The 17,697-nt window shown below is 39.0% G+C and overlaps 1 protein-coding gene across 2 annotated transcripts in view; it reads right to left on the bottom strand.

The window, feature by feature from the left end:
* Positions 1–17,697, bottom strand: part of RORB (RAR related orphan receptor B) — a 134,657-nt gene that overhangs the window by 17,736 nt on the left and 99,224 nt on the right. For both annotated transcript variants that reach the window (XM_048291683.1, XM_048291682.1), the window contains exons 4-5: positions 15,821–16,222; positions 1,054–1,175 (exon numbers count right to left, since the gene is read on the bottom strand). In XM_048291683.1, the coding sequence (XP_048147640.1) occupies positions 1,054–1,175; positions 15,821–16,222 (524 nt within the window). The remainder of the gene's footprint in view (positions 1–1,053; positions 1,176–15,820; positions 16,223–17,697) is intronic.

The raw sequence follows: 17,697 nt of genomic DNA, 5'->3' as shown, positions 1-17,697 counted from the left end.
TGGCATTGCCTCTGCAAAGGAGCAGAATGCACTGCCCAGTGTTAAAATGTGGTTCTAATGTTAGCTTTTGTGCAGGATGGACTAATAGCGGCACAAGGAATGTACACATTCCATAGCATTCTTAGGCAAGAAGTGGCACGATGCTATTACTTTATTCAATAGAATACTTTTCCTAGTTTGAAATTTAAAATATTATGTAATTAAAGTATCTGAACACAGATTACATAAAAATTTTGACTTCTTGATAATCATTTTCCTTGCACACACATGTGTGTAAATGTAAATGGATGTTCTTCATTTCATGGCTCTGCAAGCTGTGGTGTGTTTTTGTTCCTGCTGATACTGCATAGCCCCTCAGATTTCAAAGAACAAGCTGGACTCTCTCCTGTCTCTTACATGACCAGCTAATGTGCCAGCTGAAGTCTGACCGAAGACTCATCGCTAATGAAGCCAGTGCAAGAGGCACACAAATTCCTGTTGACTGGACTACATCTGAAGAGGTGCCAGTGGAAAACTGACTGAACTTGACCTGAGAATCGCAGAAGCAGAACAAAAATGTAGTGTAATGAGATCATTCTTCCACCCAATACTGAACAGCTTCAATTTAAGGAGTACTTTCTGTTTGTTATTATCTATTGTCCATTGTAAGTGACAGGTATTTGTTATTCACATAAAAAGCAGATGTGGTTTTAAAATTATAAGGAAACAAAGTTATGTTGTCCTATATTCTTAAAATCCTTGCAACAGAGGATCTTATCATAATCACATGGAAGTTAACTGAATTTCTGCATGAGGTTTACACCTGTGATAAGAAGCACAGAAAACTGGATTCCATGACCATATCTAAGCTTTAACATTAGCAAACATCCCAATATGCTGGAATGCTGCTGCTTCTTTTTATGAAGTGTCACTGCTTTGCTTTCAGCAACCACTTCCTCAAAGATATTTAGAAGTGTATTTTGACTTATATGAAACTCATCAGTATATTCTTGTCAAATAAATTACTCTGTTAACAATTTCAAGCAGAAGAAAAAGCGTATTATAGGATCGTACCTTGCTCTGGTAAACCTTTATTTCTTCATATGTGTGGGTCTGCCATGCTAGCTGATGTAATTCCTCCATTGTATACTGACATGTCTCCAAATGAGATTTAATGATATTCTGTGCAATTCGATCTGCAAAAAGGAGAATAAAAAGTAGCATGCATGAAACAGTGAACAGTGATCTGCAACAGCAAAATGCTGAAAACACTGAAGTTGTTGGAAAACACATATTTAAGAAAATTAATCTTTTCTTTTTGATGCTACCTTTCTCATGTTTTTATTTCTGAAGATGATTGTTGCAAAATATTTCAGTATTCAACCCAAAACCAAATGATCTTGACAAAACAGTGGATCTGTAGATGAAAATAACAATGATTTTTGTGAAACTACACAGAATCTTCGTTCTGAAAGTGATTTAATATGTTTAAATAAATTTCATTTGGAGAACCTGTTTACCCAATTGCTTTTGTCTTCTCCAAGCCTGCGCAGTTAACTGGTAGACTCTTTTAGCCTGGAGAAGGGGAGGAACACTGCCGCTGATTATCACCCCAGCAGGGTACCTCTTCAGGCTTTAAGCCACAACCTCTGCATGAAGGCAGTATCTCTCCTCCTGCTGTGTGTAGGTGTTTGCTTGCTTTCCTCATTGTCCACTTCTGTCTAGTTCTACTAAAATAATTGATCTGCTGAACTCAGTGGTCAGCATGTTTCAGAGCTGCCAGGTCTCTCAGAAATTGACTGACTGCTTGAACTTGACATCAACATTTGCATTACCTTGGTGTGACTCATAAAAGAAGCGGAAACAGGTCTTTTTTCGCAAGTGAGTTTTAAGCTGGATCAATTTCTGATTGAATGTGATGAGCAAGAACACGGAGACCGGTTTTAGCAAAGGGCAAAAGCTAAAATTAGTATCCTGGGTTTAGGAGGAGTGATGGAGGACACAGATCTTACATACAGCACTAAGCCTCCCTTGAAGTTATGCTGAAATTGCAGCCTTAGAAACTACTTCACAACATGGAATGCAGGATGCAAGCAGAAAGAGAAGCATTCAATGTTGCCCTGGAAACACACTGAAATTATGAGTAAACTTCTTAGACTTCTTTGCCCTTAAGGCCACTTGAGTGAATTAAAAAAAATGTTTACAAGAACTTCTAACATGAATTCATTAGCATTAGGAGTTGAAATGTTGTGATAAAATATGTTACAGAAAACTGATTATTTCCTATTTTGTGACTTTGGGACCTACACATCTAATGAAGCTCAGTGCTTCAGCCTGAAAACTTTGCTTAAGCCAAGAAACTTTCAAACAAAGGAACAAAGTTGAAGCCACAGAAGTGAACTGAAGCACTTGTGGCAGAATGGGCATAGCACAGAAAACGTTTGTCAAAAAAGGGAAAAGGACATTGACAATGCATTAGCCAAACCCAAGCATGGGGAGTAGAAAGAACTAGGTATGCCATCGTTTACTTGTTCAGATCAACAGTTTGCACAGAGTGTAAGGATCTGGAGCCTGGAGTTCCAAAATCAGACTGCTTCTTTGGCCAAATACTGACTGAACTTAGAAAGCCAGCAAGAAGGAAAGCTGAAAAAAGAACATAGAAGCATATGTTCCCTGTAAACACTGCTAGAGGAGTGCTGTTTGAAAGACAGATGCCTGTGCTACTCTCACAGTTAATAAACTGAGACTCAGTGGAAAGGCGCTGAAGATAAAAAAGTTGCAGGTCTGTATAGGAAAAATAAAACCTGCTTAATTGAATTCGTACAGGTATCTCTTTATAGGTCAACACTATCTTTAGGCTTCCTGATGGAAGAATTGACTCCAGCCTAACGATAACTAAGAATGTATATTAGTACAGTGATCTACCCACTGTTCTTTCATGGAAGGTTAGATGCAAGTCTTCACCTCTGATGGTAAGGTGTTGCATTTTGTAACAAAAATCTTGAGGATAAATGGGCATCTCGCTTACAATGAATGTCTCATGTAATTTTATATGACTGCATAGACAGATTTCTAACCTGATATCAACAATCTGAAAACAAGACCTTTTGATTTCACTCACTTCAAAATATATTTGATTAGCAGTTCTACATTACTGTGAAGCTCCTCAGCTCCCCACCTCTTCCTAGCATTTATGTATTTACCTTAGGAAAGAAAAGCTGAGAAACTCTCCAGGGCTTTCTAGGGATGGTATCCTGTGTTTTACCCCATGCACCTATTCCTTACGTACTTATGCTTATGTTGAGATGACATTAAAACCAATTTAGATGTGCAAAGGCCTGGGGCAATCGCAGCAAGCAGCAGCTCTGAATGCCAACATCCGAAGAGGAATCAGGTGCAGGACAAACTTGAAACTCTTGTGCTGCAGGCTAGGCAAGGCTGAGTGTGTGATGGAAAGGGTACGCCGGGTCTCTGATGAGAAGGGAACTGCTCTTTCAGCAGAGGAGGCTGCTTACTTATATTCCATGCTGGAGTCCCTGGAAGAAGCTTTATACAAATATAGCATACACTGGGTGGCAGAGCTGACATGATGCAAAAGGAAAAAGAAGTATACACTTGTCTTGGCTTCTCAGATGGTCCAGCAACAGAAGTTCCAACACAAGCAGAGCAAACAATGTCACTCTTAAAGGGTTTCACAGCCCATGGCCTTTTTTTTACCCCTGAATTTCCCCCTAAATTTTCAGATTTTATCATAATTTTGCTAATGAAGTTGGAGTTCAGTAGACATCTTGGCAAATCCCAAGCAGAATGACATTCCTAAACCACTGGGAACAATATACTGCCATCTGATGTAAACCTCCCCTATCACACGTACTGTGCTGTACCTAAAATATATGAGTTTCTGTGAGACCTGGCAGCTCTGAAATATGCTGACCACCAAGTTCAACAGATTAGTTCTTTTAACAGAACTAGAAAGAAATTGACAACAAGGAAAGCAAGCGAAGATCTACACACAACAGGAAAAGAGATACCACCTTGATGCAAAGGCCTAAAGCCTGTGGAGGTACCCTGCAAGGGTGATCATCTAATAGCTATGTTTGTCCTCTTCTCCAGGCTTAGAGGAGTCCACTACAATTACTTCATGTATCAAGTCTTGACTTTTAGTTGATTTTGTTTTCAAAAATCTTGGACCATAGATTCAAGGGTCCCCTTTCACTGGGTAATTGCATGTACACAACTAGAAATCCTGACTGGATGGACTCTAAGGACTACAAAAGACAACTGTGTTCTTGTGACTTCAATGTGAACTGCATTCCTATTTGAATTCTTGTCAGCTTCCATTTCACATAAATTACAGCAGGCTTGCTGTATGAAAAGGAAAACAAAAGAGATGATTCTGGCCACATCGGTGTGAGAATCAAAGTCTGCAACATTTTATTTTCTAAGCATCAACTGCTCCAACTGTTGAGTGAAAATTAATAATTCTAATGGAAAGAATTCCTGAGCCGGCATGACAGTACACCACCAGCCTGTAAACTGCAGGATTTGTAAAGCTTATCCATCTGCCACAGTATGTAAACACAAATGCAGGTGCTTTACTCCTCCCCTTTTGCCTACATACTGGGTTTTAGTACATTAGGGCTAAATCTCCTACCATGATCACTTGATATTACATGATACCTGAAAATCACAGCACATCCTGGCAGATGACTCTGTCTGGGAAAAATGGTCCACAGAAAATAATGTTCCCAGTTTCCAAACTCTGGTGTACACTGGGATATATTTGCATTAGACAGCTTGATTCTAAATTTGATGATTTCTTAGTATTGGTACCTTGAAATTTTTTCTTGAAAAGCAGACACTTTTTCTACAAATGCTCTGCTTCATTAAAAAAAAATAAAATCTAGAAGAAAGTATTGCTTCCATAGAGATAAACCAGAAACAACATACTCAATCAAGGAAACTGTTAATAATTGTAAGGAATAGGAGGGTTTCAAAAACCAGAAAGGCTCAAACAAAATACATCATGGAATGTCCACTTAACGTTTCGTTATTGTCCTGCATGTCTCTGACTGGCTTGCTCTAACGGCCCACTATTCTAGCTGTAGAGACTCATCTGTTCTTAGAGGACAAGGAAATCCAGATGGTGTTTGTTGGCATGGCTGGAGAGCAGAAACCTGAGAGGTCAGGCTGGCCCCGGCTCTGTGCAGTACAGGGTGTGCTGCCCATCCTGGTGAGGCCTTGACAGGTGCCAGACCGATGGGTAGATAATTTAATTGGGGTTTGGCAATGCAGCAGTTAAAAAAAAAAAGTCTAATGCATAGTAGGGGATGTCCAGAAGAAGCTGAAAATTGTACATCAGGAAGCTAAAGAGGACCATGAGAGATGAATGTTGTTTCAGGAAAAGAAATGGCTTTTACATTTGGCCTGGCCTACCTAAAACAGAACACAGAACCAAGAGCTTTGAGGGCTGCCCAGTGAAGTACACTATACAGTGAAGTTAGTGCAGCAAACCTGAATCCCTACAGATGCATCGAGTATCACTTGCCACTTCCCCTCTGACCTTCCACCCCCAGAGTCTGGGTGGGTAACTGGCATCATGTATGTGCACGAGCGACCGGTCTGCTCAGTTTGACTGGTCATCAGCCACTGCCTTCGGGGGTGAACATGGGACTGGGCTGTGGCTTCTGCCTTTCCCTAAAGCTGTCTGTTTCCTTTGCCTACTGAGTAGTCTCTTCTCCGAAACTTGTAGGAACTCAAGTGTCTGAGACTGCTGCTTCATTTCACTGGAGCTGGAGAGTAGCTTAGAGAATGACTGTACAGCCCTGACAGAACAACTGGGGAGACAGAAAGACTGCAAAAGTCCTATTTCATCAGTAAAACAGGCCAAAAGCATGTGTTGCAAGAGAAGAGAAGCTGCGCATAAACCTGGGACTACAGCTCACCACTTCCAGAACAGTAAATAGCCTTTTCTGTTTCTAGTTTTGCTTGCTCTGGCAGGCTCTTTTTTTCTCTCCCTCGTTTTTTTTTTTTTTTCCTCCTACTGTACTTTCTTATTTTAGATTTCAAGAGTTACCTCACAAAAGGCACTCTCTCCAAAGACTACAATTGCTCAAACATTTATTGCATCAGTGGAGTAGAAATTGCTTAAATACCAGTACATACAGAAAACTGAACACGGCAACCTAGATAGTAGCAATCAAAATCAGCATACCACAGACCCACAAGGACCTACCATCAGCTGATAAATCAGTCCTGCTTTTTTCAGGCATTTCCTTGCAATAATTCAGAGATCTCCAACTAAAATACTGAGGAAAAACTCCAACTTGAGGTCAAATACAATGCTGGTGGGGAATGGATGTAATCCATGGAGTGCACACAGCATTCACCAGCTATGAATTTGGCCTGCTAAGTGGAAATTATCCACAGCAGCATTTGTTTCCTACAGGCTCCTTAGTTCTTTCATTTGTCTCTCTTTTCTCAGGAGAGACTCTAGTTTTTCTCAGCATTCCCTTCTTTTGCACAGGGAACTGAAAAACTTTGAAGTGTGCCTCCTAAAACACTGATAATCTACTTCAATTAAAATGAATAATGAATCTTTAATTTGCCGCTTACCCTTAGGATCCAGTTGGGTAGCTAAGAGCTTATCTCAGCCTATATCCTAAGTTGAGCTCTTGCAGGGATCCACTTTGAATTAATGCTGCAGTAACATCACAGCTTTGGCTGGCTGCTGTAAGCATACATATCAATTCGTACACCTACTAAAACTCCAGCGAGCCATTCTAAATAAAATCTCCGTTCTAGAACCTGTTCAAAAACTTGGCAAGACAGCATTGGATCAACACATTTTTTTTGTATGCTAATTCAAGGGTACGCTATTTTTGTACACTAATTATGACTACAAAATGAAAATTTTTGAAAACTGAATCATTGAAAGATTATTCTCAAGAAATTCTTCGACAGTTGTAGAGACATTGACACAGGTAATAAGGTAAAAATACCTCTGTGGTTGCTGTTAAACATGAATAATAAGTCTCAATTTTTCAAAATGAACTGGATATAAAGCCTGATACTTTTTTTTCAGAAGAACAGGAACATTTTTTCCTTAGTGGCTGCAAAAAGCTCATTCCATTTCTCATCTGTCTGTGGCATTCTCAATGCCATAATGCAAAAAGTATTTCCCTTTAAAAAACAAGCAAGTTTCATAACCCCTATTTATTTAATAAATTTATAACATTATACAATATGCATCCTAGAAAGATAGTAAAAAACATAAAACCACTCATATGAGACTAGAAGTGCTAGAATTTAGTTCAGGAATAACCTTTCCTTATGTTTAAGTTATTGAATGATTAATGTCACTAACAGATTGCACAAAGAGTAAACGTTACATGTGTGAATTTTCTATTTCCTCCCTCTCCTTCAAAATAAATCAGTGCTTCATTTGCCTTTCAAAAAAATGCTAATAAATTAGTAGAAATGACAATACAATGGAATGAAGTCCTTATCTTAAGGAACCTAGAGGATGGACCCAGAATTCTGTTAGATCCTAGAGGTTTTTTATAAATGCTTCATGGTCTCTACTTAGTAATATTTCTCCCGGGACTCAGCCAATTTAGCAAAAATTACAAATCATTTAACTGGCAGCAAAAGCACTAACCAAGGAAATAATTAGAGTTCAAATGGACTCTAAAGGCACCGTATAATTATCACAAATTTATTGAGATGAGCTGTTTCTTAGCTTCTTCCAGCACAGGTTGCACAGAGATCTCTTTATATTAAAATGAAACTGTTCTGAAACAAGAAAGTGGTTCCATTTCTTATAGTTAAGCAAACATTACTTGGACATTGTTCTCTATTAAACTGAGAAATATGTATGGAATAATTAGAATATTACTAGTTTCAAACCAGGTTTGTAAGTTTGCCCTGTCATAGCCTGCAAAACCTGGGAGAGGTTAACATATCTTTTAGCACTTGTTTCACTGTCACAGTCTTCAAATTAACTTTTTACAAAGATTTTAAGCAATCTATCTATTGAAACATGTTAAAAAGTAATGACAAACATTCTACAACAGTTCTATTTTCCTGTAGTGTGGCAAATGAGTTGGATGAAAGTGATGCTAGTGTATAGTGTCAGAAAGTGGAATAATTTAGTTATCATAAGCAATGCCAGAGTCTTCACTGATCAAAAGATAAACATCCATGCAGTCAAAAAGGAACACAAGACATGTCTCCATGCCTTAATATCTTGTATTAATTATTCCCATTTACATGTGACTTTCATTCCTCAAAGACTACTGCACTATAAAATCTGTGTTCTGATAATCAGTTTCAGCATTTGTCTCTAAGCCCTATGTCTTGTCACCTTGAATTTTTTCCTATGCACATCTATGTTACTCTCTCAAGCATTTCACTTGAATTCTTTCTCATATCTTTCCACTCTTGTATAAAAGAATTGTTGCTGTTCTGTGAAATAAAATATCAAAAGCTGAATGGACTGATGAAAGACATCATTACCTATGAAGCTAGAAACAGCATCACAAAATGCAAAACAAGCAGAATTACCTTGTTCTCAGGAATAAAGTGGGAAATAGTGAAATGCATGAAGTGACTGATGAAATCTACCAGACAGAAAGCACACAGTGTGAAAAACTGGACTGTAGCCTTGGAAAGGCAAACTTAGGATGTTGCACGTGTACTGGGAAAGAAAAAAAATTGTAACCCCAAACTTCTGACCTTGCGCCTTAGGATTACAGAACAATCAATCAGTGTTGTCCAGGACGACAAAGAAATACAACATGGACCCCAGGTTAAGCTCTCAGAAAGTACAATTACCTTGTAATTGTTGGTGCTGACCGCCCAGAAACACCAGACAAAAACATTGACAGGAAAGTTGACACTAAATCCATAAAGGAACTTAAGATGAGGAAGAAAGCAACAACTAACCACTAATTCAAACCATAGCAATTTTGGCAGATAGTATTCCACTTCAATACACTACAGTGATTCCTAAACCATCACTGGCTTGACCTCTTGATTCTCATCCGCAATTTGACTCTTTGTGGGTTGTGTGTGAGCCACAACCCTGGAAGACAACATACTTCTTTCACACATCCCAGGCCCTCTGTGCTCTGGCACCTGCTCCAGTCCTCCTTTTTTGACCGTTTCTTGCAGAAAGATGTTTCTTCTGCAATTGACATTGCTGCTCCAAAGCATACACATGGAACCAGCCAAAAGTCTATTCTTACAACTGGCAGCAACAGCAAGTCTCAGTACTCATCACACCATAAGATTTACATTGATCTTTCTGTGTGATTTCTAATCTGACAATATTCACAGCACAATGTTACTCCTGAAAAGATTGCCATGATATATGGTAATATATGAGATATATGATATGGTATTTTACATATTTTGACTGCTACAAATGGTTGATTTCTAACTGCTTTTTTGTGATTCTCAGTAGAATGAACATATTTTGTCAAGTTTGTTCATGCAAAAACACATTCTCATCTTTGCAGAAAAGGAGCCATTTTATACACTTTTAAGGATTAGAAATTCTCTTACTTTAAAGAACTATATTATGATGCTTTCAAAATGTAGGCTACAGAAACGGTTGTTTTTAATACCGTTCTATGCATATTTTTAGTTCATTTGTAAAACAAGCTGAAGTTCTAAGTTTTGTCACGTGAACTGAGCACAGAATTGAAATTTGAATGTATTCTGATTGTCATTTTTAAGCAGGTAATGATGGTAAGATACAGTGTCCTGATGGTATGCGCACAGAAATGCACATGTTGCATATTTTAAATGCTCACTAGATGGCAACATTGCTTCTCTTAAATACAGCTGCCAAGGTGTAGACAGCAGCCCCATAAATTTTGACTGTCACGTTTGTAGAAGGAATATTAAACCATGGCCTAGAAAAAAAAGTGAAAGAATGTTACACACGACTACAAAAACGTAGTTTCTGTTTCACTGCGGGGTGGGTGGTGGCTTTGTAAAGGGAACATAAACACACATGCTATTGTCACCTTAGGGTATGGGCTTTAATTAGCAAGCTCATTGCATTTTGAATGTGATTTGGAGTGTACCTTTAAATAGCATCTAATTGACCAATACATGTTCAGTAAGCTGTCTGTTAACACTTGATCTGGCACGGGGAACAAACCCTGGAGATAAATAGAAGGGTGTTAAAGAATAAGAAATGCTTATCACATTGGCAAAATGCTTTTGAAGTGCTCATCACATGGAGAAGTGGTTTCCATACCAAAGCACAGAGGACTTTTAAAGACATCAGTCTGATACTGATACATATTTATATATTGCATATCCAATACTAAGTGTTGTGGACATCCATGAAGAGTATAGACATGGAGGAATAAACTAAGTTCTTCTAAAATTAGTAAAAATATTTTTGCTGAAAGAAGAAGGGTGTGGGACTGGCTTTTGTACAGATCTTCAGCAGAGGACTTTAGAATGTTTACAGGTGAAGATCTCCCTTCAAGGAGAGAGAGTGAAATAACTCCTGCTTGTACGATATTGAAGCAATGGAAATTAAGTAACTTCACAGAATATAAAGATGAACCCAGCTAAATTATAACTGAATTACAAATGCACAGAATGTCATTTGTGGTCACTAAGAGGACTTTTCTTTTACATACCTATCCTGAATCAGTCTTTAAAAAAATGTTAAGGTTTTCCTTTACTGTCATTTTTCAGGCTATGTGCCCAGGTCAGAAGAGCTGTGCCTTACAATATAAGACCGGTGATGCCTCCTCCAAACCACATTTGGCGTCTGTCCTAGAGAGTTATTGCCCACCCTAAGATATACAGAGCAGACAGGGCTTAGAAGGACTGGGGAAAGGGAAGATCAAACCGGAGCTCACCAACCTTACTTTAATTTTGGTAGAAATGTAAGCTCTCCAATGGGGTACCTTCATACAGGCCTGATGGTGAAGAAATGTAAATATATGTAAACAATACTTCCATCTGTAACTATAGAGGCTGGGCTATGTGACCTCCTGTACACCCTAGAGGTATCTTAAGGACTACCTACATATACACAGCTACAGGGCACCCTTCAGTTTGACTTGCAGTGACAGTGAACCCTTAACCAATCTGTTTTCTCCACAACAGTGTTTGCTTAATAATTTTATCTTGTCCCTAAGAAATCATAGCTGATAATCTCAACTGCAGTTAAGGCAGGGAAGCGTTTCCATTAACTTTTACAGACCAAGATTGGAGCCACATATTTAGTGAGGAAAATGCAATGTTCAGCTCAGTGACAGATAATATTATGCACATATATTTAAACAAGGTAGTCTTTTAATTTCACCAAGTCTAAAAATAAGCCTTTGATGCCTCCCAGTTTAAAACCACACTTGGGAGCAAGCACTGCCATCAGGAACTGGAGCTTCCTTCTCACTTCAGAATTTCCCACCCACCAGCTGACCTCCGTGGTTTCCTGTGTCACAAGAAAGCCATTCTGCAAATCACCAAATTCTTGCTTTTGACATGACAAGCAGATTTCACCCTATGGTTTGAGCTCCCACGGCACAATGAGAAATTTCTATCTTCCCAGATGTGTAGATGGCACAATGGTCATGGAAAAACAGGACCATGCTGCCCAGTCCCTGGCACATGTGTCCTCGGGACATGGGTGTTTCCCATGCTAACAGCATCACTGGTTGACAGAACACACCTGGATCATGCCACCCATGGACAGCAGGACAGGCAGTGACAGAGCCTGCCGAACCCATCTGCTCACTGCACCTCACTTATTTTGTGTCCTGCCCACCCAAATGTATATCGTGTCCAACAAGATGCCTTGTGTTAAGGACAAAAATACTTTCCTTTAAAGAAAAGAGATCTGGACTGGAAATGCAGTTGATGCCAAGTTGAGGTTCTGCCCCTGTAAGTGTATTTATGAGCTTTGGAGTGATTTCTTTATGCTTTGCTTTTTTTTTTTTTTTTGGTAACAGGAACTGGAATACTGACAAGGGCTGTGCCTAATGGGGCACTACCTGATTTTGTACAACTTTTCTCCATCATAAGCTCTGACAGTTACATGAGGAATTTGTGACTGTAACTGAAAATGCTCTTTGTTATACTTAACCCTCTCGTCCACAGGAGACATTGCCTATCCTGTTTCTCATAGTGATCAGATAATGTGCAGCTGTATCTTGGTCTATTCAACTCATTTGGAGAAATATAATAATCCTAAGTATGTGCAACAGAGCCCTATATAACTTTAATTGGTCAGCATGTCTTTCTCCCACACCTATTTGCTTGCGCAGTATATAGATACCAGTAAATATGCAATACAAGATAAGCTATATTTTGCTTGCTGTTCCATTCTAATACTGTGTGTCAAAACAGTTGCTGTGTAAAAAATTTTGCATTTCAAAACTGTTAAGCTGAACAATTTCCATTTCCACTACAAAGTCTTCTGTAGATGAATGTACGTTCATGAAAAAGAACACTTTCACATTCAAATTAAAGCACAGAACTGTAACAGATCAAAGTAGCTCTAACCATTTAGATTACTTTTTGGTGGAACTAGAAAATTACCATGTGAAGAAAAGCATGTCAATGATGTGTAAATTATGTCATAGAGTTATCTTAGAAAATATTATTGTTATAACTGAATCAAACTGACAGGGAAAGGAAGACTTGTTACTTGGATTTTAAAGAGAACTTACTGTTGGATAGCAAGCCAAATGTAAATACTAAAGTAATATTTGCAATTGCAGCAAGTATTTTAGTCAGGTGCAGCAGGGACCATTGTTAGGACTTGTTTTACAAGCATTTAACATTTTCATAATAATCTGAAAGAGAAGGTTCATAGCATGCTAATTAAGAGACAATTCTAAACTGAAACAAGTCACAAAGCATCAATGAAGACTGAGGCATAATGAGACAGGATTGAAAAGATTAGAAAAATAAGAAAGAGAAAATGAGATTCAAACTTGGAAATGTGCAGTCAACTATATCTTAATAAAAAAATGCCCTACACAGGAGAGAAGTGAGTTTGAAACAAGCAAAGCATTAACACCAAAGGAGTAAGTGAACTGGATTTTGGTTGACATGTAATGCAGAAGCTGCACAGACTACTTTCGTTCTGAGTGCCTGTGAAGAAGTCTGCTCCTTGGAGAGCTTACAGCAACTTCGAGGAAGTCAAGGATGAAAGGAATTCCCACACATTCATTCACGAGGAAAAAAATAAGATGGTTGCACTCAAGATCAGGCAAGTGGCAGGTGAGGTTGTGCTTAAATACATATATTTATTTGAAGAATATAAAGGCCAGAAGAAAGCTAAGACTGGAAATTTCTATCTGGTAGAAAATAATCAGTGCAGAAAAGAACTATCATGATCTGGCATACTTAGTGGTTCACTAGATCACTAGACATGTTGGTACAAAGAAACTTCTATCAGCCACAAGGATCAATGCAGTACAGCTTTTCTATCTCCTACATATTCTGTATGATTTCATCTAACAGTTAAAAGCAGTAGCTTCTATTTAACATGAGTTGAGTTTATTCCTAAATGTCACTGGAGTGAGATACAATTCTGCAGTGAAATTCAAGCACACTGTAATATGAAATCAGTACATCTCAGTGCTTAGAGTTTTCCTACTTTGACTGCAAGACTGCAGCTCTACAGATGGTCCAACAATACGCTTCAGCATCAAGAGGCATTTTCTATTTCTTTTTAAACATTGAAAATATCATTTGCCTGTGCACTAATCCAAATATTTTATCGTGCATCTCTTCCAGTTGTGTCAGCTGATTTGTTACACTACATTATCTCTCATCATCACCCTTACCCCTCTGCTGCAGGTGCCACAAATGACAGAGCACAGTACTTGTGTAAAATCATAGCAATTTAGGAGGCCTAGTTTTGATTTCAAAAGGAAGAGAGGTAAATCCCAGAGCCTCTGAATTTTGCTGCCAGCCCAGAGATAGGCCCTTTGCTATGCTGTGCTCCCTCTGCTCTGGGGTTTTTCCTGCTTTGTGTGGTTGGGAAGAGGAATATTGGCTGGATGACACAGAGGATGAAAAACTGGGAAATGTGAAGTGAATTTAGGGCTGGAGGGTTTACAGCTAGGAGAGAAAAAAAAAAACGGGTGAAAAATTAAGAATGATGCATTATTCCTAAGTGAACCAGCAAGAGATAAAACTTAAATGATTCTCTAAAGTCAAAAGGTCCCTTTGACTTCAGGGGGACTCTTTGGCCACTAAGGATATAGTCCCATGGCCATAATCTCTCTTTGCACTCATTTCCATAACTGAGCACAAACCCTAATTCATGGACTATCACAACTCCTGCATTTCTGGACCTCCTCTGCGTCTCTCTGGAAACATTTGCCTGTGGTACTGGCTCTGGTCTGCATGGAAACAGCTTTTAAGGACTGTTTAAATTGTCTCTCAGCTGGTTTGCAGTATGGTGATCCCCTGTTGCAGGACTGAGGTATGCACAAGCCACATGTGAGTAATATTCATGTGGCCACGAGAGCTGAGAGGGAAGCTGGAGCAAATGTTCCTCTCTAATCCTACACTGCAGGTGTATAGTTTTACTGGACAGTGGCCTAGGCCAAAGGTGGTAATAAAACATGTCCTAATAAACAGTGCCAGAAGTTTAACTTTCTCCTGCATAATTTGCAACTAAAGCATACCATGTGTTATAGAGCCTCCTGCAAATGAGCACCCATGGGCAGAAAACATGCTACCAATTTTAGCCACTACTTCATTTTTTCACCAGACAGTAACTACTATAGATACCATTACTGCGCTCTATATAGAGTGAAGGCCACACCTCCAGGGTCCTCAGTCAGTTTGAGTACACACACAAATTTACAGATCTCAGGGTACATCCATGTACATGAGGGAGCAAAGTCAGGCCACAACTGCAGAGGATTTTTCACGATTTGAAATTTATTAATTTGCTAGGAGTGCTCTCGAAGACAACTTTTTGTCCTTCTTCTTTCTTTTTAATTAAATTCCACTGAGAATTACCTTTGATTACATTCTCAGCCACAACCAATCCAGCATATTTCACTTCTTGAGGTACCTAATTAGGATGCCAATCTTTTTTCATATAATACCTTTGTAACATTAGTAGTACTTCTAGTGGCTTTGCTGAAATACAACTAGAAGCATTAGATGAACAGAAACCCTCCTTAGACAAAAATCACCATTAGTCATTGTGTTTATAACAGTCTCACCTCACAGAGAGGTCTCTGTCACTTGTCAAAGATGAAAGCAAGGGACAAGTTCTCCAAGGCCTTCAGGCAGAGAAGTGGGGATATCCACACAAATGCTTTCAGAGTTTGTGCACTTTATGAATTTAGTGAGCTTGCTCTGCATCGACATCCTTGCAGCCAAAGTATGACTGGTACTTTTTCACAATAAGTACCCTAGAATTAGCTGCTATGGGGATTCTGGGTGTTGACAAGAATACGGACGGATGGCTGAAAAGATCATTTAACCCTGCTAGTAATGAGCTCATTTGAAACAAGCCCCTTCCTAATTATCACTTGGTTATGATTGATTCATCACCTCCTTTGATGCTCCTATTTAATAAACAGAACATGAACTGCTGGGTTTAAGAACTGCATAATTTGCAGATTTTGGTAAAAACAGAGCTGCCTTAATATTATGTCAATTAGTTCCAGACTGATTTTCTTTCCTTTACTTTCTGTATGTGTGTGCACACACGTGTGAACATGCAACTATTGCGTATCTGTGTATGGAATGCAGGTATGACATTTTAATAAAGACAGAACCGGAGCTTAGCTTATATATACACATTTCACTACAGCATAGGAATTTTCCTTACCTATTTCACTCATGGATATCCCTGGAGCTAATTGCCCGTTGTTGAAAGAGCTATAGGTAAACAAGTTTGGTACAGAGGTGAGGTCATAGATAGGTTCCTGCTTTATCTGTTTGATTCCAGTCATGTCTAACCCAGACTGGTCTGGGGAGGGCTGGGCAGAATCCACGTTATAATAACCCTCAGACTTCGGCAGATCGATGACGTGCCCGTTTGAGTAGGTGCTGCCAGTTTCGTTATTCAGATTGTTCAAGCCATTGCTGATGCTGCTGCTGTAAACCCTGGCGAGGGCTTCTGCCTCACCACTCTGCTGCTGCTGCTGTTCCTGCAGTCGCTGCTGGTGCTTCTGCACTTCAGCATACAAGCTATCCCTCTGCTTTTTGGACATTCTTCCAAATTTCACAGCTGAAAAGCAAAGCACAATGAGAACCATCGTCTTTAAATTTCTCTTGATTCCCCTCAACCCCACCCTCTTTTGGTATTTACTTCCAGGGTTAATTTTGCTGTGGAAACATCTTTTTCTGTGGAAACAGAGAAAGAACACAAAGCTTTACATCATATACATCTCATGAAAGAAAAAATATTGTGTACTTGAATTTACCAGGTGACAACGACTCCTATTTGACAGGAGGGCCTCAGTCAAGAAATTCACTTCCCACTCTGAATGTTAAAAAGACCATGCATCTGTTTATATCTCTGTGTTCACTGAACAACAACTCAGAGCTGTATGAAATGTACAGTCTTGTAAATTCACATCCATTTACTAACTTTCCACAAACCTTTACAAAGTACACTAACAAGATTAATATTCTGGGTGAAAACAAGCCCTAAAGCCTTATTATCACATACTTTCAATGGGGTGTTATCTTCCCACTTAAAAAAAATAATCTTACAGGTTAGAACCTAGAGGAAAAGAACAGATTTGAAGGTAAACAGCACAAATGAATGTCATCTTTCCACTAAGCAAAGTCTTAGGGATTTATGCAATCTCCATTTTAATAATCAACCTGCACAAATCCATGCACTCCTCCTGATGAGAAAGGGAGAAAAATATAGGAGGGCAAACCATTTTCCCCGGAAAGAGGGTTCACTACACCAAGATTGACATTTTCAAAGGTGAGATGCTGATTGCTGCGGAACTAGGAGGAGTAAATTCACAGCCTGCATATACAGTAGATCAGAGCTGATTATCACTCTCCACCCCCATCTCTCTATAAATTCTGGTCTTCTATTGGGCTAGATCTTGGGATCTTAGAGCAGAGAGGCAGTTGTTGATTGTGCTCTAAAACAAATCAGAGACACATTCAGCAGAATTCGTCAGAACAGGTAAGAGGACATTGCTCCAGAAATACAAACTTCTACGTATTATGAGGTGTATTTTCTATACTGTGCATTTCCAGTCCATCTGAAATTTGGATCAATTCAGAATCACATTTATTAGCACAGGGCTCTCATGTAGCCCTTAAGAACAGTTTGAACCTGTATGTGGATAAATGTGAAATTCTTCAATCAGGAAAAAGAACTGAAAAAGCAGAGCATAATATGAAAATACAGTGTCAGAACAAGGTGACAGCCACTTTGATTTGTTTTCCTTTTTTTTTACACCAAGAGAGTTTTTTTCTTATTGTCAACCTCAGTTTATTTGCAGTCCTACACTCAGGCTGCAAGCTACCTCACACAAACTCAGCCTGTCCCTGGAATCAGTTCACGGTATGCTGCATACCCTTATGGACAATATACAATGACTGTACTTTAAATAATTTTCTTCAAATTTTGGGCCTCAGTAGTATAACCAAACATCCACTGTTTATCCTCATTATATATTCATTAATTGGATTCTCCAGCTGCTGTCAATTAGCATCCTGGCTGTGTATGATAAA

This window comes from Corvus hawaiiensis, chromosome Z (assembly GCF_020740725.1).
Source record: "Corvus hawaiiensis isolate bCorHaw1 chromosome Z, bCorHaw1.pri.cur, whole genome shotgun sequence".
Classification (NCBI taxonomy): Eukaryota; Metazoa; Chordata; class Aves; order Passeriformes; family Corvidae; genus Corvus; species Corvus hawaiiensis.
This window is presented reverse-complemented; position numbering and strand designations above follow the sequence as displayed.